Source organism: Stegastes partitus, unplaced genomic scaffold (genome assembly GCF_000690725.1).
Source record: "Stegastes partitus isolate 25-593 unplaced genomic scaffold, Stegastes_partitus-1.0.2 Scaffold35, whole genome shotgun sequence".
Taxonomy (NCBI): domain Eukaryota; kingdom Metazoa; phylum Chordata; class Actinopteri; family Pomacentridae; genus Stegastes; species Stegastes partitus.
The window spans coordinates 347320-366234 of NW_007577766.1; the positions used below are offsets into that span (position 1 = coordinate 347320).

General features: G+C 41.1%; 1 protein-coding gene across 1 annotated transcript in view; it reads left to right on the forward strand.

Annotated features, from left to right (window-relative positions):
• Positions 1-15442, forward strand: part of clpb (ClpB family mitochondrial disaggregase) — a 35473-nt gene extending 20031 nt beyond the window's left edge. The window contains exons 6-16 of the mRNA XM_008301386.1: positions 513-610; positions 3400-3514; positions 8463-8540; positions 10843-10898; positions 11107-11151; positions 11956-12117; positions 12213-12369; positions 12739-12812; positions 12918-13037; positions 14068-14172; positions 15148-15442. Coding sequence (XP_008299608.1) covers positions 513-610; positions 3400-3514; positions 8463-8540; positions 10843-10898; positions 11107-11151; positions 11956-12117; positions 12213-12369; positions 12739-12812; positions 12918-13037; positions 14068-14172; positions 15148-15345 — 1208 coding nt within the window. The 3' untranslated portion in view covers positions 15346-15442. The remainder of the gene's footprint in view (positions 1-512; positions 611-3399; positions 3515-8462; positions 8541-10842; positions 10899-11106; positions 11152-11955; positions 12118-12212; positions 12370-12738; positions 12813-12917; positions 13038-14067; positions 14173-15147) is intronic.
• Positions 15443-18915: the final 3473 nt, after the last annotated feature.

Here is an 18915-nt window from a genome sequence, read left to right on the forward strand (position 1 = left end):
CAGCCCTGGCACACTCCACCCATGCTGTGACGTTATTCTTTTTCCTCATTTATACTGCGACCCCTTAAAGATAGTCGGTTTAACAAAAATGTTCCTCCGTTTGACCCGTCCTGCTGTGTGGAGGTGTGTGTTTGTCCGCCTCAGTGGCCCCCAATCTGCAACAACAGCCTGCAGTGTGTATGGATTGTATAATAGTCCAGGGTGTTGGTGTGCGGGTTTAGGGGTCAGAGTGTGTGTTATTGGCACACGTTGCAGATATGAAACCCCCTACAGGGTCATTGCATGGTCCTCCTGCTTCACTGCAGTTAGCCCCAGTGACCCCTGAACCCATGTGACCTCTCACACCTAACCTTGCTTTCTCGATTGACGTTTTGACCCTCCTGCTGAGAAAGTGTGGGCATATTCTTGTATCGCTTGCAACTGAAACAACGAGAACATGGTTGTAACTATCAACCACACTGTGTTTTTTGCTATTGTATAAACTGTACATTTGTGTGTGTGCTTTTGTACAGGTGCCAACCCCCTGCAGACCAATGGTTTGGGACACACAGCTCGGGCCTACGCTAAGGAGGGAGAAGTGGGCACAGTACTGCAGGAGTGGGAGGGAAAGGTATGAAACACTCTTTACATTCACACACACACACAAAGATTCACTTGGTTCTGCTTCCATACAAGCTGTGCAGATTATATATGCAATCAAAACAACATTAGTTTCCATGCTTACAAACATTGTGATTCTGTAGCTGTATCCTTTGGCCTGCTCTGAATGACTCGGCACCATTCACTCAGCAGACATATGTGTTGTTCACTTGGCGTCATGCACACAGGGACAAACTCTTCAGGAGGTCTGTGTCAGACTGTGCACTGACTGACAGGTGCTATTGAGTATTATAGTAGTGAAAGCTTGTGAAGGTTAACTGGGGTTAAAAACATGAGCTGAAGAACAGAGCTTGGTTATTGATCAGTATGTATCATGACACAATCTGAAACTTTTGTATGCCATGATTGTGCTTTTTCCATTGAGGTGCAGGACTTCATATTGCAATTTTAAAATGAACTAACACTTGAGTAATGTGAAAGGAGTAAAAAATGTAGAGAAACTAGTTGAAGTTCAGAGAGTTAAGGTGGAAGTTTGTTATTAACACTAAAAACAAAGGTCATCAGAAACAGACAGCACTGATTTTAAATCATTTGTAAATTTATGGACGTTTCAAGATTCAAAAAAGCAGCTGCTATCAATGCTGTTGATTTCTAATGTGTACATTTCTTTCAGAACTACAGTCAAATACGTTAACCTTCTAAAATGTTAAATGCAGTATTGTATTTCCATGGTGACCCTGAAAAGGACATCTGTAGAGGATTTTTTTCTATCAGTGACGTCTGCTTTACAGGAACTTCTCTTCAGAGATGGTGACAGTGATAGCCCTTATCTGTTTCTAAGTAAACTATAGAGCTTTTATTTTTCACATTGTAGAAGTGTGAAATAATGTGGCTCATTTATGTGTTCTTAATAGTTTTCGGACAACAGTAGTACCCTTTGGCGCAGGAGAATAAGCTAAATCAGACTTTGGATACACAGACAATAATTGTTAGTATACGTAATTCATAAAAGTGTTTGTGTTTTCATTGGATTTTGTCAATGGTAAGAAAAATATTTTTTAAAAATCACCCAAATTTTTCTTAAGAATGAACGTCCGTTTGGTGACATGAGCCAAAATTCTTTCTCCTATTGCAAAAAAGCTTTCCTATTAACACTGTGACAGAATTTTTAAAAAGAAGTAAAGGCCCTACTTTCTGAAATATGTTATTTTTTTCTCGTAAAAAAATCTGATTTAATATTGGACAAGTTGGTGGAGAGGACAGTCTTGAGCTTTCACGTGTTTGAGACTGAAACAAAGCTCAAGCACACTGCCCTCAGTGCTCAGCTCTTGGTATTTCACAGGTGTGTAGTGGTAGAAGTGGGGTCTGCCTTTTTCTTAAATAAAACTCGAGTTATCCGTAGTTATCTACTGGCTTGACAGCAGGCTGGAGCTAAGCAAGATGGAGAGAGAGAATAAACAGGCTGCCTCCACTGCAGGGTGAAAACCTGGAGTCTAAGGAGACAAAGAGGGGAGGATAAATGAGTCATGGGGAGGCTGTGAGGAAGAAAGGAAGAAGCACTGAGGGGAGAGTGAAGAACGTCGAGAGAACAGACATGGGCAGAGAAAGAAAGAAGAGAGGTGGAAAGAGAGGAGGAGAAGCAAAATCAGCAGACGAGAAAAAAATGGATGCAACGACAAACAGAGATAGAGAATGATAGAGAGGAGAAAGACAGGAGTCAGGTAGCTGTTGCGTAGAGGAGAAGACATTTGTTGTGGCAGAAAAATGTTGAACAAAGGGAGTTATGGGAGTAGCAGAGAGGTTTTAATGAAAATGAAAAATACTTTATTTATCCCAGAAGGGAAATTCAATAAGGTAAATAATAATAATAATAATAATTATTATTATATTAATAATTAAAGTAATAATTAAGATCATATAGATAAGCATTCTAAATGCTTTATTCTACCATTTTGACAATTAATCTGAAATTGAATAAACATATATTAATCAGCAAGATTTGTTTACAAATCGTCATCATTGATGTCCATTACTTAGCGTTCAGGCATAAAGCTCCTTTACAGTATAGCTGTAACAATTCATTCATTGCGGACAAAACAAGACATTTGAAGACGTCACTTTTGGCTTAAAAAAAACAATGACCGTCATTTTTTATTTTTATTTCTATTTTTTACCATTTCTGACATTTTAATAACCAAACAACTTATCGATTAATCAAATAAGTGGCAGAATAATCGACAACTCTTTGTTTAATGGTCAGTTGACTGAATAGCTATGATTTGGTCATGAAAATGCTTGACAAGAGTCACTTTAGTAAAACACAGCTCAAGTCACTCTCATAGCTTGTTCTCCTAAGCATCTGTCTAAATAAAGGCAAGCAAAAATACATTCAGACATACAGACACTTCAATCAGATAAGGAATACGCCGACAAACAAAATCCTTCCACCCAGAAACTAGTGAGAAACTGTGCCACAGTTATGCCTTATGCAAGATTCTGATTTAGAGGTGTTCGGTCATAATCCTACTTGTAGCTTTGCACCAAGTACATAAACTAGAATAGTATACAGCAACACTACTATTACAGCAATATATCATCAGGAGGGTTAATCTAACCTGTTCAGGAGCTTGTTTGCTGCTAACTCTTTCTCTGCTTCGGTTGGGGATGAGTTGTGGAGTTGATACTGGCTGTAGAGAAGAAAAGGTGATGATAAAGAGAGGGATGAGGAGTCTTACATGTCCTCCTGTGAGACTTTACTTGAGAGGTTTTTATACAGTTCCCCTTCTTCCCTCCATCTAGTTCCAGGAGGCACAGGCTCGGCGGGAGGCAGAGGAAAGAAGGAGGTTTCCCCTGGAGAGGAGGCTGAAGGAGCACATCATCGGACAGGAGGGTGCCATCAATACTGTGGCTTCAGGTAAACACACACAAACATTATATATATATATATAGCTTAGCAGATGCAGCACAAAATAAAAGTGTACATAAATACATGTTTTTCCACCACAGCTTTATCCTCCTCTGTTTCGTTTCATTTCTTTATTTTCAACATATTTTCTGTTCTGTGCTGCCCTCCTTCCTTCCTTCCTTCCTTCCTCCTGCTCTCCTCCCTTCCCTCCAGCAGTGGGCGGGTTCAGACAGACTAGCGGAGGCTGTAATTGGTTAATTGTGATGAATGAGCTGTCTGTCAGGCGTACACAGGTGCCGTGTGCATGTGCGTATGTTTGTGTGTGACAGCTGAAGAGGCCAGGCTTGGAGCCGCCAGTTAACACGATTACAGAGAGAGGAGACATACTACAGACCCCCCTCCCTTCCCCTCCTCCTCTGTTCTCTCCATCTTTCTGCTTTCCCCCTTCTGTCTTTCTCCCTTTTGGCTTTCTATCCTCCGTTTCTCCTCCGTCTCAATCTCTCTACCACCTTGATCTCCATCTCAGCCACTTTCTCCTTCACCCTCATGTCCTTTCCTACTTGCTCTTTGTGACCTTCGTGCACATCCTGAATCTTTCCATCACTGTTCCGTCAAGCTGCGGTGTCACAGAGTCGGGGATGGACAAGTGGAAGATAAAGGGATGTAAATGGAAGGGGAAAAACAAATGGACGCGATGGAAGACTGGATTAAAAGATTAAAAAAATAAAAGATACAGGAATGCTGATGGAAGAAGGTGGTAAAGAAGTAGCTGAGAGGCAGAAAGCTCTGAGCATTGACAGAAAGACAAAGAGAGCAAGTGTAGTGCATAGAGAAGAGGAGGGAGGATGAGTTAGAGCACAATAACACAGCAGACAGTAAAGAGCTGATATTACACCAGGCATCCATGGAGGCCATGTATTGATCTGCAGATGAGAGACTGAGAGTTTGTGGGTTCAGAAAAGGTTCTGGAGCAGGGAGAGAGGCTATGCGTTATTTTTACGACGGTGGACATTTTCGGTTTAGATTTGTGAAAATAATTAACTCAAAGCTGGAAACGGATATTACAATCTGTAATGTGCTAGTGAGGGCAAATACTGCAGAGTTTATAACCAACAGGAGAATAACTTCCACTCAAGACCTCAGTAAGTCAAATCCTGCATAAAGAATAACAACATAGAACTACAAACTACACAGCTGTCTGTTAAAGAAAACACATTTATGTATATTTGAGCTGAAGTTACAAGTACTAGTGTTGAAAAGTAAAGCAGGAGTCTTAGAGGGAGAGGATAATCGTGGGACTTGTAGTCTTTGCCAAGGCGATGAATGACAAATTATTCTGAAAGCCGTACAAGACATCAGCACAGAGATAAAGGAACAGCTTATTGATCTCCGAGAAGTATTACAGTGAATATATCACACACACACACAAGTGTGATGATAGAACTATGAGAAGCTTCAGGAGACAGACAGAATTAATCTACAAAGGTATTTACCAGAGCCCACATTATCTAATGTTCTTTTATACTTACACTGTGTGCCTTTTTTTATCAAAGGTGAGCCAAGCAGGAATCAGTTGAACTTTAGCTAATAGGGGAAGCAGAGATTTAGAGATGAGGAGATGGATCAGGAAAGAGAGAAGGGGATATACAGCAGATAAGGAGACAAATGAGAAAAGGATGTAGAGATAAAGAGAGAAAGCTACAGAGGACTGGATTATGTAACTGCAAATGCAAGCTGCATACAACAGCATATTTTCATGCTTCTCTTTTCTCAGTGTATTTAAAATACTATCAGAAAGAGACGATTCCATTAAGAAAATCCTTTAAAAAAAACTTTCCAGTTTACAGTGATCAAAATCTAAGAAAAAAGCAAAAACAGCAAAATAAAAAAATCAAGAAATAGCAAGTGTTTGGGATTTTTCTTGTTAAATTACTTAAACATTAGTAGTTTAACCAAGTTGTGAACAGTTTTATTGATGAACTTATCGTTTCAGTCATAGTTATTTATTTTACTGTAACATGTCAGTGCCAAAATGAGAACAGCTGAGGAAACGGATGGATGAACTGCTTGTTTTGGTTTTTTAAAAAAAAATGCACACAACTACAAAATGTTTCCCGTGTTTTTCATTTTTTTGCATTGGCGTTTGTCTTCAAAACAACTGTTTCCACCTGAACTCTTCAAGACGAACAGCTGGCCTCCAGCAAGACACACACTCACACACAAAGTACAAATACACAAACCCACGTACGCAGAAACACACACACACACACACACAGGAAGGAGGTTAGATTGATCCAGGTTTAGCTCTCAGGGCTAAGAGTTATTGAAGAGAATCATCCCTCTGTAATCGTGTTAGAGCCAACCAGACCTGCCCAATACACACTGCTCTAAGTGTGTGTGTGCGCGCATGTGAGAGGGAGAGCGAGAGCGAGCTTTCATTTGTTTTGTGTCTCCTTCCTTTCCTTGTTGTTGTCAGGGTCCTCTGAGAAATGTCAATGTGCCCTTCTGTCAAAGTCGGTCTCAATCAGCTAAAACACGCACAAACACACAGAAGGTTACGCTGTCATTCACACAGCCATTGATAAAGCAGACGGAGCTTTGGAGCCCCTCTTGTCACTATTCATCTCTGCGTCCATCTCTGACACACTCGTTTGTCTCTCTACCTCATTCTCTGTCTCCTTATCTCCATCACTCCTCTCTCTTTCCCCTCTTTATCCCCCTCTACATCTTTACTCCTCTTTCCTCTCCTTATCTGTGTTCCTCCCTCTGCTTCATCTTTCTGCCTCCCTCGTTCTGCCTCTCCTTCTCCTCTCCTGCCAAGCATCTGCTCTTTATGATTATCAGCTATTAGTAGCTAGTTTAACACTTCGATGTCATGTCTGTCGTTTAGTATTTTAGCTTCACTGCGTTCGTAGCCACAGCAGATTACCGTGAGTGAGCAGGAAGGGACTCGTCATCTTGGTAGAAGATGCTTTGACGCGACACACTTTGGCTTTTGGAGAAAACGTGCAAGTTTGGGTTCTTTTTGCAATTTAGCCACAGCGTTCTCCTGCCACTTGTCCTTTACTGGCTGCGCTAGATAACTTGCCAAGAAATTGACACCTCTGAGTGACTGCATTGTTTAAGCTTGTTATCTTGAACTGTGTTGCTAACTGGGTGTTTAGAAAGTTTTGGCTCTGTGTTTAAAAGCAATGCCAAGTTGACAAGAAATCATGGCGCGTGTGTCCAGTCAGGAAACTAACGAATGCGACTTAAATCTTTCAGCCTGCTACACCTTAAGCAGGGTTTTTAGATCAAGGCTTTTACAAGGTTGATGGAAAGGACCTGGAGCAGCTTTAGTTCACAGACTAAGGTTGTGCTCTGAACTGCATACTTTGCTTTTTTTTTACCTTCCATACATACTGCAGCTTCCCTTATAAAGTACATAGTATGCACACAATTAGGACATACTAATTGATAAAAATATTGTGCTTTCTTCATATATACCATGCAATCTGCAGTGCAAGAAGAGCTGTCATCTGTCTGTACGCTTTCGGCTGCATAAGCTTGTTTTTTACTCGCATTAGACACCATGACATATGTGATGTAACTGCACAAAGGATTGTGGGTCAGAATGGCCAGACAAGCATGCTGACTTGCATACTGCACAATCCAACTAGATTTAGACGAACATGCTTGTATTTTTTGCATACTACATTTGATATACTATGTATTGGGACATGCTAAATAGTATGGTAGTATCAATACTGGAATGTAACCTGAGTTTCATATGGAAGGCAAAGATAGAGCTGTTGTATCAGCCATCGTGTGGTTCCTTCAGACTCAGAAACATTCGCCTCAGTGGCTATTTTTCACATACTCAACACAGAAATGTGTAATTCAAGTAGAAAACACATACATAAAGAAATTCATACATTTGTATGTTTTTGTTTTTGTTTGATTATTTTCTACTTATCATTACTCTACATAAAAGCCACATTTATTTTTCAAAGGATACAATGGCTCATCATTTCTTCCAGTGTCACCTGTATTGGGAGAGCTTGAGGTTCAGCCTAGTGAAGGGATCTGTGGCCATATTTATCAAGACTGTAAAGCTAACTTGCCTGAATGAAACAGTCAGTTATATATTTTAATTAACTAAACCCACTTTTCAGTCCCAGGCTTCTACAGTATAAATGACTGTAGAAGCAAACACAGAAACAGACACAGAGAACATACTACACCGAAAAACCCCAGCTGGCCTGCAGCTGCGAACCTGCACCTTTTTGCTCAAAGCAGCTACACTAACCCCTGATTCACTTTACCACCGACTTGCTGTGGTGCTGTTGGCAAAACCCGGTCTACCTATGGCTCTGCTTTTCCCCCTCAGTCTCTCAACAGGTTTGGATTTGGATGAGTTTGTGCTAGTGTCTGCTTCTTCGCCGAGCAGCTGAAACCACGGCCAAATACACTCTTTACTCCCCTCCGATCCACCTCATCATCTTGTCTTTGTGTATGTGTGTGAGTGTGGTTGCTGGGGTGATGGCAGGGTTGGGTAGGCACTCCTCTTTAAGCAAGCGTGTGTGTCTGTGTGTGTGTGAGGCTGCGATCTATGCTAAACTGATTTCACCATGGCCGCGCCAGAGAGGCTAACACAATTACTGCTGGCTAATGGCCCCACTGACTGAGGGGGGGAGGAGAGGCAACGTGGGTAGCTTTCTGGAGGTCTCTCATCTTGCTCTCTTGCTCTGTTTTCTCTCTTCTTCCTCCTTTTTTTTCCACCAAATGTCTCTGACCCTTTTCTCATCCCTGCTCTCTCGGTCTTTTATCATAGTTTCTGGGATACCCACCGCCCTCAGGTCAGCTCGGTTCAGTTGGGTGAAACTTTGAATACTTAGTGGAAAAGCAAAGTCAACAAATGCAAATGACTGAAATAATGGCCTCCCTTTCTTTCTCTCCCCGTCTCCGCCCTGTGTAGCCATCAGGAGGAAGGAGAACGGCTGGTACGATGAAGAGCATCCTCTCGTGTTCCTCTTCCTTGGCTCATCAGGAATCGGTAAATCACTCGCTCTCTCTTCTCTCACACAAAACACTTGAATTCTGGTTTGATCTCATGAACTGAAACCTCCAGCGTCCTCACAGTAGCAGCCAAAATAAACAGAACACTTGAATAAGTTGCGTTTCTGAAGATTGTTGATGCATGTGGAGTGCACTGTGTTCTCCTCCTGCCAAACAAATGAATTCACATGACAAAGAAACAGAACACACAAGAAGACAAAGGCACGCGCCACATTGTAAAATGTAAACATAAACTGGAAAAAAAAATAGTAGTCAATGTCTGCAAGGTGTTACTTTATACTTTGCCAAGTTAAAGAAGCACAGAAAAGAATTTAAACCTGTATTTTCTTTTTTGTTTTTTTGTTTTTTTGTTGTTGTTTTTTTTAAAAATAAGCCTGTTAATGAATTGCAAAAAATTAGGTTTTAATTTAAACAAATAAAAGAAGAGCTGTGTTTAATTAACAAATAACTGTGGCAGTTTTTTAGGTGTTCTGATTCAGTGGTTCGATGCATTGTTATGAACAGTTAATATAAATGTGTTAGATGACTCCTTCTCATACGGTGATACAGATTGGCAGTGTCACTAAATGTAGTCCTGCCCACAAAGGCCCAGCAGAGCAGGTTATATCTCAGTTTCCCTCAGGGGACAGTAAAATTTATCAATCTCCAACTGCGGAAACAGATTCAGCAGAGCGGCTCCAGACTTTTCTGAATCACTGTCAAAGTTTGTTATGTGACCTCAGATTTTGAGGTCTGGAAAAGGGTTAGCTGTGGTGAGTTAGCAGATCTGGTACTAATAATGTGGACCATCACAGTCACTGTACTCCACACACAGAATTTGTAAAGGATAAAAACAGCATGTTAAAGTCTTTTACATTTTATGAGCAAAACTAAAAGCAAATTCCCATAAATATTTCTTTAGAATTGGGACGTCACAATGTGTTCAATTGATTAGTATTGATGGTATAAAGCACCATCCGCTGCCAGTCTTTTGTTTACTGCAACCCATTGAGCTCTGTGTGCACCTGCTGTCAGAAGAACAGCTGACTGCACATTAAAACAGTCCTAACATACTATTGTGGGTGAAAAAAAAATCAACAACAGCCAGCTGTTGCAAAAATGATGATATCCACTGGGGATGCTTGAGATGAACTGAGACTGCATGTCTGGACCTTTGTCCTGCCACTGATGCACACTGTGACTCAATTGTCCATGAATATCACAAAAATATGTTCTATATGAGAAACATTAAAGGCGACGATTAAATGAAAGCTGTGAAACTGTGTATTTTTAATACAAGTATCAAAAGGGAATTGGCTTTACTACATATAATTGAGAATTACCTTAAAGCAAAGTGTGCACTGTTAAAGTGTGTGGAGGAAAACATAAAGCACATTGTCAGTAGATCCTGACTGGGTTTTTGTGGCCTGTGCTGATATTTGGGAAGAAATTCTGATATTGATATATCTACTGGCTCTATTAAAGAAAGCGTTCATGTTGTGGAAAACACATATTGCTACACCAACATAGCTGTGATAGGCAAATATGTGATAGGCCCATAATCGGAGCTCTAATTGTCAGTTTTAAAGAACACAACGTGACTGGGACATTTCTAGTTTAGAGAAAAGCTTAAATCACCTCGACCACCAGCAAGATGAAGTGTAGGCGTATGTATGTGTGCGTTAGTGTGGTGGCAGCAGCAGGGGGAGAGAGAGATATTAAGGGCCAAATAGATGGCTAAAAAAGAGGGAGATGGTGAAATGACAGGCCAGAGAGATAGATGAGGGAGAGACGGTGTTCATATTCTCTATTCCCTTCAGCGACAAACAGTGGCCATGAGACATCAATATTAAACACAGCAACAAGACACAAGCACACACAGCCTCTTTCACACACACACACACACACACACACACACACACACACAACCGTCATACCCATATGCATACCAAACACAAGACATCAATATCATATATGAGCATTTATATGCAGAATATTTTACCGACAAACATAATGTGTGCTTCTGGAGAGCTGGAGATGATTGAAAGCTTTGTAGAGGGAGGCACTGGGATTTAGGCCAGCACTTAGCGAAGGAGAGAGATTGTCTTTCTGTCTGAAATGAGTAAGCTTGTTTTCTTGAATTCCTGAAATCTCTGCATGCTGATGTTCTCCACAAAGACAGGGTTTGGTTTTTTTATATTAAAAAAAAAAAAAAAAAAAGTAATTAAATGCACAAAAGGTTGTTCCTGTTACATAATGAGCAATTAAATGACGTCTCTGTTTTGTCTGGTCGATCACAGGAAAGACAGAGTTGGCCAAACAGGTGGCTCGCTACATGCACAAGGACATTAAAAAGGTAGGTGATGTAGCATCTTACTGTTCAAGCAGCAGATGGAAGATAGGTCTTTATATAAAAAAAAAAGCACATGTAAGACATTTAACTTAGGGGATGACAGACAAGAGTTTCACCTGTTCAACTGTTCGAGTGTTACAAAATACACACTGATACAATGAATGCAGTGTGTTGCACCTCTTGTGGAGATTAACCCATCGTGTGATTGCAGGGTTTCATCCGGATGGACATGTCTGAGTTCCAGGAAAAACATGAGGTAAGGTCTTGTGTGCTCGTTCTACATACATTCATGTGAATTTAGGGTGTATTTAATTGCTTATAATGAATGACGCATTCTGTGTTGTTCTACAGAAGCTAATTTCAGATGAGAGCAGTCTCTGCTGTATAATGCATGGCAATGATGCATTGGATTAATTCTGTTTATGTACTCATAATGGATGCATAAACCAAAATTAATGCTGTTTGAGGCCTGTATTCACCTCTTTGTGAAACTTTTGTGATAAATGCATTTAATTAGTGATTCAGAGCTGCGAGAGTTAGAGAACCACCCACATCTAATCGTTTCACTTCAGTGTTCACATTCAGTGCTTCTGCATAGATCGTCGTGACAGAAGGTGTTATAGGTTAGGGGCATGTTTATGACTTTGTAACGGTCTTAGTAGGTGTGCTGTCTGACAGAAGTCACAAGTTTTGATAGTTGTTTTTGGAGGTCACACTGGAAGTGGTGTGAAAGGCTGGTCATAAGGAGGGGTAAACGTGATAGCGTTTAAAAATGATTATAATCAGATAATGTTTCCAGTGTTACATTCAGCTGTCGGATTAATAGTAACACCTCAGCACAGACAAACAATCACAGCAGGTTGTTGGTTGTAAAAGTTCAGAGATGGTTTGACATACCTCCTTATCTGGCGTCAGAAAGGCTTTGCAAGGTAGCTGTCAAACAAGCAGATGGAGGAAAAAGCCAGCTTCAGTGTGATGTTCACAAAACATGTTTGATATTGTTATATACTGTCTTGTGATATTTTTTCCCACCAACCATCACCTCTCTCTGGTCTCTCAGGTTGCAAAGTTCATCGGCTCCCCACCAGGATATGTGGGACATGAGGAAGGGGGTCAGCTGACCAAGCTGTTGAGGGCATGTCCCAACGCTGTGGTCCTGTTTGATGAAGTGGATAAAGCCCACCCTGATGTTCTCACCATCATGCTGCAGCTCTTTGATGAAGTGTGTACAGAAAACACGTTGAGTACATTCTTCCTGTTTGTAAATGTCAGTTCAATACACTGACTTCTCTTTCATTCATGTCACTCCGCTCTCAGGGTCGTCTTACAGACGGCAAGGGGAAAACAATTGAATGCAAAGATGCCATCTTCATCATGACGTCAAACGTTGCAAGTGATGAGATTGCCCAGCATGCACTGCAGCTCCGCCAGGAAGCTGAGGAGGTCAGCCGCAGAAAACTGGCCGACAATCTTGGTAAGACAAACACAAAAACATACACAGTGATGTACAGACGTACTGTATTTGCTCTGCTCTTAACATTGACCCTGAATCTTTTGCTACATACGTCACATCGTTATTCAATCTTTATTTCCCTAATTAATTCTAGTAATTATCTGTTGCTGTTGCATTAAGTGGACATGATTGTATGATATGATGATTGTATCATAAAAAATAGTTGTATTGCTTAAATTGTCAGTTATGACTTGTCACAGCCTTAAAGGAATCAACATCTTAGCTAAGACACACAAACTCTAGTGTTTGTGCTACACTACAATATGATAAGCAGATGTCAGTTTTTTAAAATCAGAAACTGAATTAATGTTAATGTCATGGTTTCCCCAGAGGATGTGCAGAAAGGAGATGACATCAAAATTTCTCGACAGTTTAAAGATTCTGTGATTCGACCAATCCTGAAGGTAACACAATCACATAAACACACACATAAAACTAACCTCGTTTTGGTCTGGCTACAGTCACAGCAGGCTGCAGTTGTCATTGTTCACTCTTTGGTTCATCTACAGGCTCATTTCCGGAGGGACGAGTTTCTCGGTCGGATCAATGAAATTGTATATTTCCTGCCATTCTGTCACTCAGAGCTGCTACAGCTGGTCAGCAAAGAGCTCAACTTCTGGGCCAAAAAGGTAAATAACAATGTTTGCACTAACACTAACACATTGTACACATTATAGATATTTTTTTATATTAAACGTCACAGTTCCCAGTCCCTTATATTTTAGATTGTGGCTCATATTAACTGTCTTGCTGCCAGCTGAAGAGAATTTACAAAATCAGCTCCTCTTCAAACCAATTTATCATTAAACCAGCCACAACAAAGCTCAGCTTAGCGTATGTGTGTGAAGTACAGGGGGATTTACCTTCAGAGGCACGTCTTCAGAGCACCCCACATTTATAACATGGGTGTCCCTTAGTGAGAGTGGAAGGCCTCACCCACTTCATCCTGCAGCCGCTGAGCTGTGCAGAAATGCACACAGATCAATATTATGTGCCACTGTTACTCACTATAATGTGATTACAGTGTTTAACATGTGGAGCCTTCATCAATATTTAATTATTAATATTACAGCTGGTGTCCTGACAGCCAACATGGGCCCTGCAGGCGACTGATAGGGCCCTGACTCATGACTCATTTCACTTCATCTGTCTTTTTGAGTGCTGCTGTTTGGGGGCTCTTGTCTATTTCTTTGCTTTTCTGCCTTTAATTTTTTAAGTGCAGACGTCCCATAATAACTCGTCTCTGTCTGTGCTAACAGCAGAGATCTCATTATTACCGAATCCCCACAAGCCATTTGTTTGTCACTTTTATTAAAAGAATTAAATGTTTAGAGTTATCATTATTGCCTTACTATATAACTGGAGTAAAACATGGCATCTTATTTATTGGATGGAGTGTTAACATCCGCAGCTAAATGAGCTGCTCTGATCACTGCTATTGACTGGTGTTTGATTAAAACGCATTAAGGGCCTGTTGATTAGCGCTGGCAGACGCGCTGCTTGACAGTATCTCCCCTCAGCTGCTGCAGTTGTCTCTTTCTCGCCACCCATTCTTACTTTGTGTCCATCCTCTCTAACAGATCTGTGTTTTTGTGATACTGCAGGTCTCACCCTCCGCCCTCTTTTCACATTACCTCATCTCCCTCTCTGTGTCTTCAGGCTAAGCAGCGCCATGACATCACTCTTCAGTGGGATCGCCCAGTCCTGGACCTGTTGGCGGGCGGCTATAACATGCATTACGGAGCACGCTCCATCAAACATGAGGTATGCAGGCACTGCAGCACACAGACGGTCACATCTGGTGTCTGAAACATCTTTAAAAGCTTCAGCTTTCACTGTCTATCAACATTTTACTCACCCACTTTCTTATGTTCATGTAATGTTTCTGTTCTTTTTTTGTGAAGAAATGTTTAAACTGTGGCTTGATAAAACCAGGAATGAAACTTAAGGCCTCAACTTGGGCTTTAAGAAAGTATGATGTGCCTTACTGATGAGGCCTGAGTGATAAAACAATAGCATATGTATGTGAATATGTAACAGCGACAGACACCTCCAAATGCATTAGATGCAAACCTCTATGAAAAAAACAGCAAAAACAAAAAGTTTGGTTGCATAAATAAATCCCATCTTGATAACGCCATGGCTCATAACAGCCAATCATATTTCTTCATGAAAAAGCCCCTTCATCCTCGTTACTCACCAGTCGGCTGCAGTTCAGGTCTCCTGTGGCACACTAGTCCTTGGCTGCCTGTGGCCTCTCATCGCCTCCATGACTATCCTAGTTAGACATTGTTAGTATTAATGCCTTACCAATAAATTATTCTTTTAGTCTGTAGATCTCTTATTAGCCGAAAACAATGACTTGTTAATAAAATTGCCAATATCAGGAAAGCAGCAAAGCTTCTGCATAGATCCTCAGTCATCCAGGTCATGGTAATCCTAGGAGCTTCAGTAAAAAGCAACTGGACTTCTCTTGTAGGTTCTTGAAGACGTTTCACTTTTCATGTAAAAGTCCAGTTCATTTCTACTGAACGTCCTAAAAGTCAATTATTTTACAGCTGAAAAAGGATTTACAAAAGAAGCTAATGACTCAAAATGTAAATATATAAAGGCTGTATTAAATAATCTGACTATGAGCCCAACAGCTCAGACATAAAAGAAAAAAACAATTTGCTAGGCTTTTAAAACAGCAATAGAACTGATCTCTGCATTACCACTGAACTCGTCGCTGATCTACAGGTTGAGCGGCGCGTCGTCAACCAGTTGGCTGCAGCGTACGAGCAGGAGCTGCTGCCCAAAGGCTGCACTCTGCGGCTGTCGGTCCAATCAGAGTGCCAGGAAGAGCGAAGCTTGCCCAGTCTGCGCCTCGAGGTGGTCGGAGAGGACAGCTCACCGAGAACACTGGACATCCGGCCGCCCCTCAGCCCTGAACACTAACAAAAAAACAACACTACAACACAGGTGATATATGCAGTGTACACGCATATGAATTTGTCACATATCACCCTCATCATCATCATCATCATCATCATCATCATCATCATCATCATCATCATCATCATCATCACACAGTGTCAGGATGCTCTTGATGGATATCTCCAATAAAAGTACCTCTGATAAACACAACATCTCTGCCTCTCTGATTAAGTGCACACATGCAGTATTTACATGCCAACATTTATGTTTAGTTTGGTCTGATGACATTTACACTGTCTCATTTACAAGTCCTCCTACTGAGGAGGCAAAGAGGACTCAGTCTGTGCAGCTTCAGCAGCATCAGGACCATCAAACATCCTATCAGTGAATTACTCGCCATAACAAAGCTTTGTCACATTGTTTCCAGAAGACTGCTGTGGATCAGGTTTTGTTACATCGTGATATGTTACTGTGAGCATCATAGTGTAGAGAAAAGCCAAAATATTTATTATTTATTAAAGATATATAAAAGCAAATGGCCATAAAAAAAGTGTTATGCCTGATTTTAAGAGGGTGAATTTCCATTTTGGAGCCAATTAAACTGCGCAGAGATTTATCTAGTAGTCACACTTTAAACTAGCAAGTGATTTTATTTTTTCCTGACTAAATAACAGCCACTTGGCGTTCCTGTGAAGGAAAAAGAAGTATTACTAACCAAAGATAGTTTGATGTTGCCAGTGTGTTAGCACATCTCGTCACCAGCAGAGCCATGCTGACAAATAAATGTAAACACAACCTGCTTCATTCATTTCATGTAAGTAAAGAATGTGTTAGTGGAGAAATCTGAAGGAAAATGTCCCTTTGAATTATGGTTAATATCACTGCCTTGTAAATTGTTTCTCTTGATGCATGTTAATGTAAAGAAGTCTCGTCCATCACGCTCTGCTGCTGTAAAGTGTCTGATATTAAGAGAAATTTAGAGTCAGAGAAAAAAATACTCAAAGTGTTGCATCATAAATGTTTCAACAGCATGTTGACAAGGCGCCAAATGTAATCGAGTGACATTTTTCATTCTTGTATCCCAGCCTCCACCGTGTAAATAAAGTCATTGCAACAAAAAAAAAAAAGGGAATTCCTCTGTTTTTTTGTTCTGCTTGACAACTCCTGATGGATGGATGGATGGATGTGAGAGAAGCCTAAGGCTCTCCTGGGTGGGAATACTGCAACAATAACGCTTGTCCACCTTAGGAAACAACATGACAGAGGAATTTCCTTGGAATTCTGCTCTGCGTGGGGGTCTGTGTCGGACGCTGGGGGGGAATGCAGCGCGGTAAATGCAACAAAAATGCAGAGCGCATCGCACACACCCTGCAGGAATGTGTTCACCACGGGGAGGAATTAGCATGCACAAGAAAGAGACATTCACTCTTACTGTGCTCCGCCTGGACCCCCCAACAGCACAACCAGCCTGTTTTAGCCACATCTACACTGAGTCACAGCTGTTGGTGAGGAGGAAGTGTCTGTGGTGTTGGTAAATGACTGCTTATTACAGCATTTTTACAGCAGTCATTTTAAATTACTTAAGTCACACTTTGGTGCAAAAAAAAATAATTAAAAAGGCAAATCTGAAGATGTCACTTTTGGAGCTGCAACTAATAGTTTAAGTGTTTATTAATTCACTGATTATGTTCTTAATTTGTTGTTTGGTTTACAAAGTGATCTATAAAATGGTGATAAATGTTGATCACTGCTTCCCAAAAACCCACCTCAATGTCACTTTCTGTCCAAAACCCAGAAATATTCAGTTTACTCTGACAAAGGAGGAAAGAAACTAGAAAATATTCAATTTTAAGAAACAGAATCAGAAAGAATCAGGAGAATTTAGGCTTTTTTTTCTGAAGAATTACTCAAACTATCCATCCATCCATTATCTATACACTGCTTGATCCTCACTAGGGACCTTGTGGGAGGAAGCCGGAGAACCCGGAAAGAACATGCAAACTCACGCAGAAAGAACGCGAACCGGCGAACTCCTTGCTGCGAAGCAACAGTGCTACCAACTGCGCCACCTTGCAGCCCTTACTCAAACCAATTAACCAATGAACTTATTTGCTTACCCACTTTTATTCTGTTTACAAATTTGAAAACAAAGTATTAAAAAGTGAGATGATCTCAAAGATTTAAGACCCTTCCTGTAGTAATTCTCTGTCTCCTTTATGATTTCTATAGTTCTAATAATCATTGAGGGATGGTGGTTTTACCCAGATTCACCTTGTGCATTCATTAAGGCCTCAATCTGGCCTTAGAAGCCGTTTCCTGGGAGCTGAAATTCTTCTCCAATCGGTCCTCTTTACCACCCGCAAACACCGTTCCTGAATCTGAGCTTTCTCTGCGGTTAGATTAACTGTAGCTTGTGTTGCAAACCAACTGCCAAACACCTGAAATGTCATCTGCATGAAGCTGTTGAGGGTAATGTGTCGACACCCGCAGAGAACGAAGCAACAGGCCAGCAGATGTTTTTTGGCTTTTTTTTTTCTTAAAAAGAGACTCTTGAAAACGGCTGCATCTGGACAGTAGATCAGGTTTTGCCGCGATACCTTGAGGCTTTTCTCATCTCTTCTAACCCTCAAACACATCTACACTTTATGGTTTTAGGAAGTCAGAAATGTGTGTGTGTGTGTGTGTGCGACTGAGTGTGTATCCATTTACCCTCCCCCGAGGAGGAAGACAAGAATAAGAAGAGGAGGAGAAAGAGAAGAGGCTCTTAGTCTGTCCGTCAGGCTATTTCTGACTGCTGCCATTTCTCTGATTAGATTATGGAGAAACAGAAACCTGGCCCTCCATCGTCCTAACCTCCCTCTCCTCTTCTATCTGGCTGCATTTCGCTCACTCGCCCCATCCTCCCTCTGCCTTCTGCTCTCTCTCTCCCTCTCCTGTCTCTCCTCCACCTTCTCCTCTGCTGTCCATCTGTCTGTCTCTGTCGTTCCGTCTCCCACCTCCTGATAGAGATGGAGGAGAGTTCAAGGCAAAAATAACAGGCAAGTGAGCAGGAGGGTAGAAGGTCAAACACGGGATGAAGCGACACATGGAAAAACAGAAATATGGAAACAAAACAGACGTGTTTAGCAGAATGTGAATTAAAGTAGAGGCTGTTTGTTACTGTAGCCTGAATGTGAATTTTTTGGGGGGGAGTTTCTCAAAAGTAAGCTTAGTTTTCATGTGGACTCAGACAAAAGCTGAGCAGTTCTGTACATACAAAGACCACAAATAAAAGCTAAATCCAACACAAAGTGTCTTAGTGAGTGTTGGACCGCCGTGTTCTGTCAGAACAGCTTCAGTGCTGCTTAACATCGATTCTCCAAGTTTGAGGAACTGTACTGGAAGGATGAACAACATTCCTTCAAACGACTTTCCCTCATTTGATGTTCTGATGATGGCGCTTGTCTAGTACACGCTGTGAGAAATAAACGTTCTTCAAGGGTTCTTCAGAGGGTTCTCTGGTTCCTCAAAGCGCCATTACCAATTGAAGAACCTCTCGATTTAGAAGATGTTTGTTTACATACTTGATGTGGTTCTTTAAAGCACGAAAGG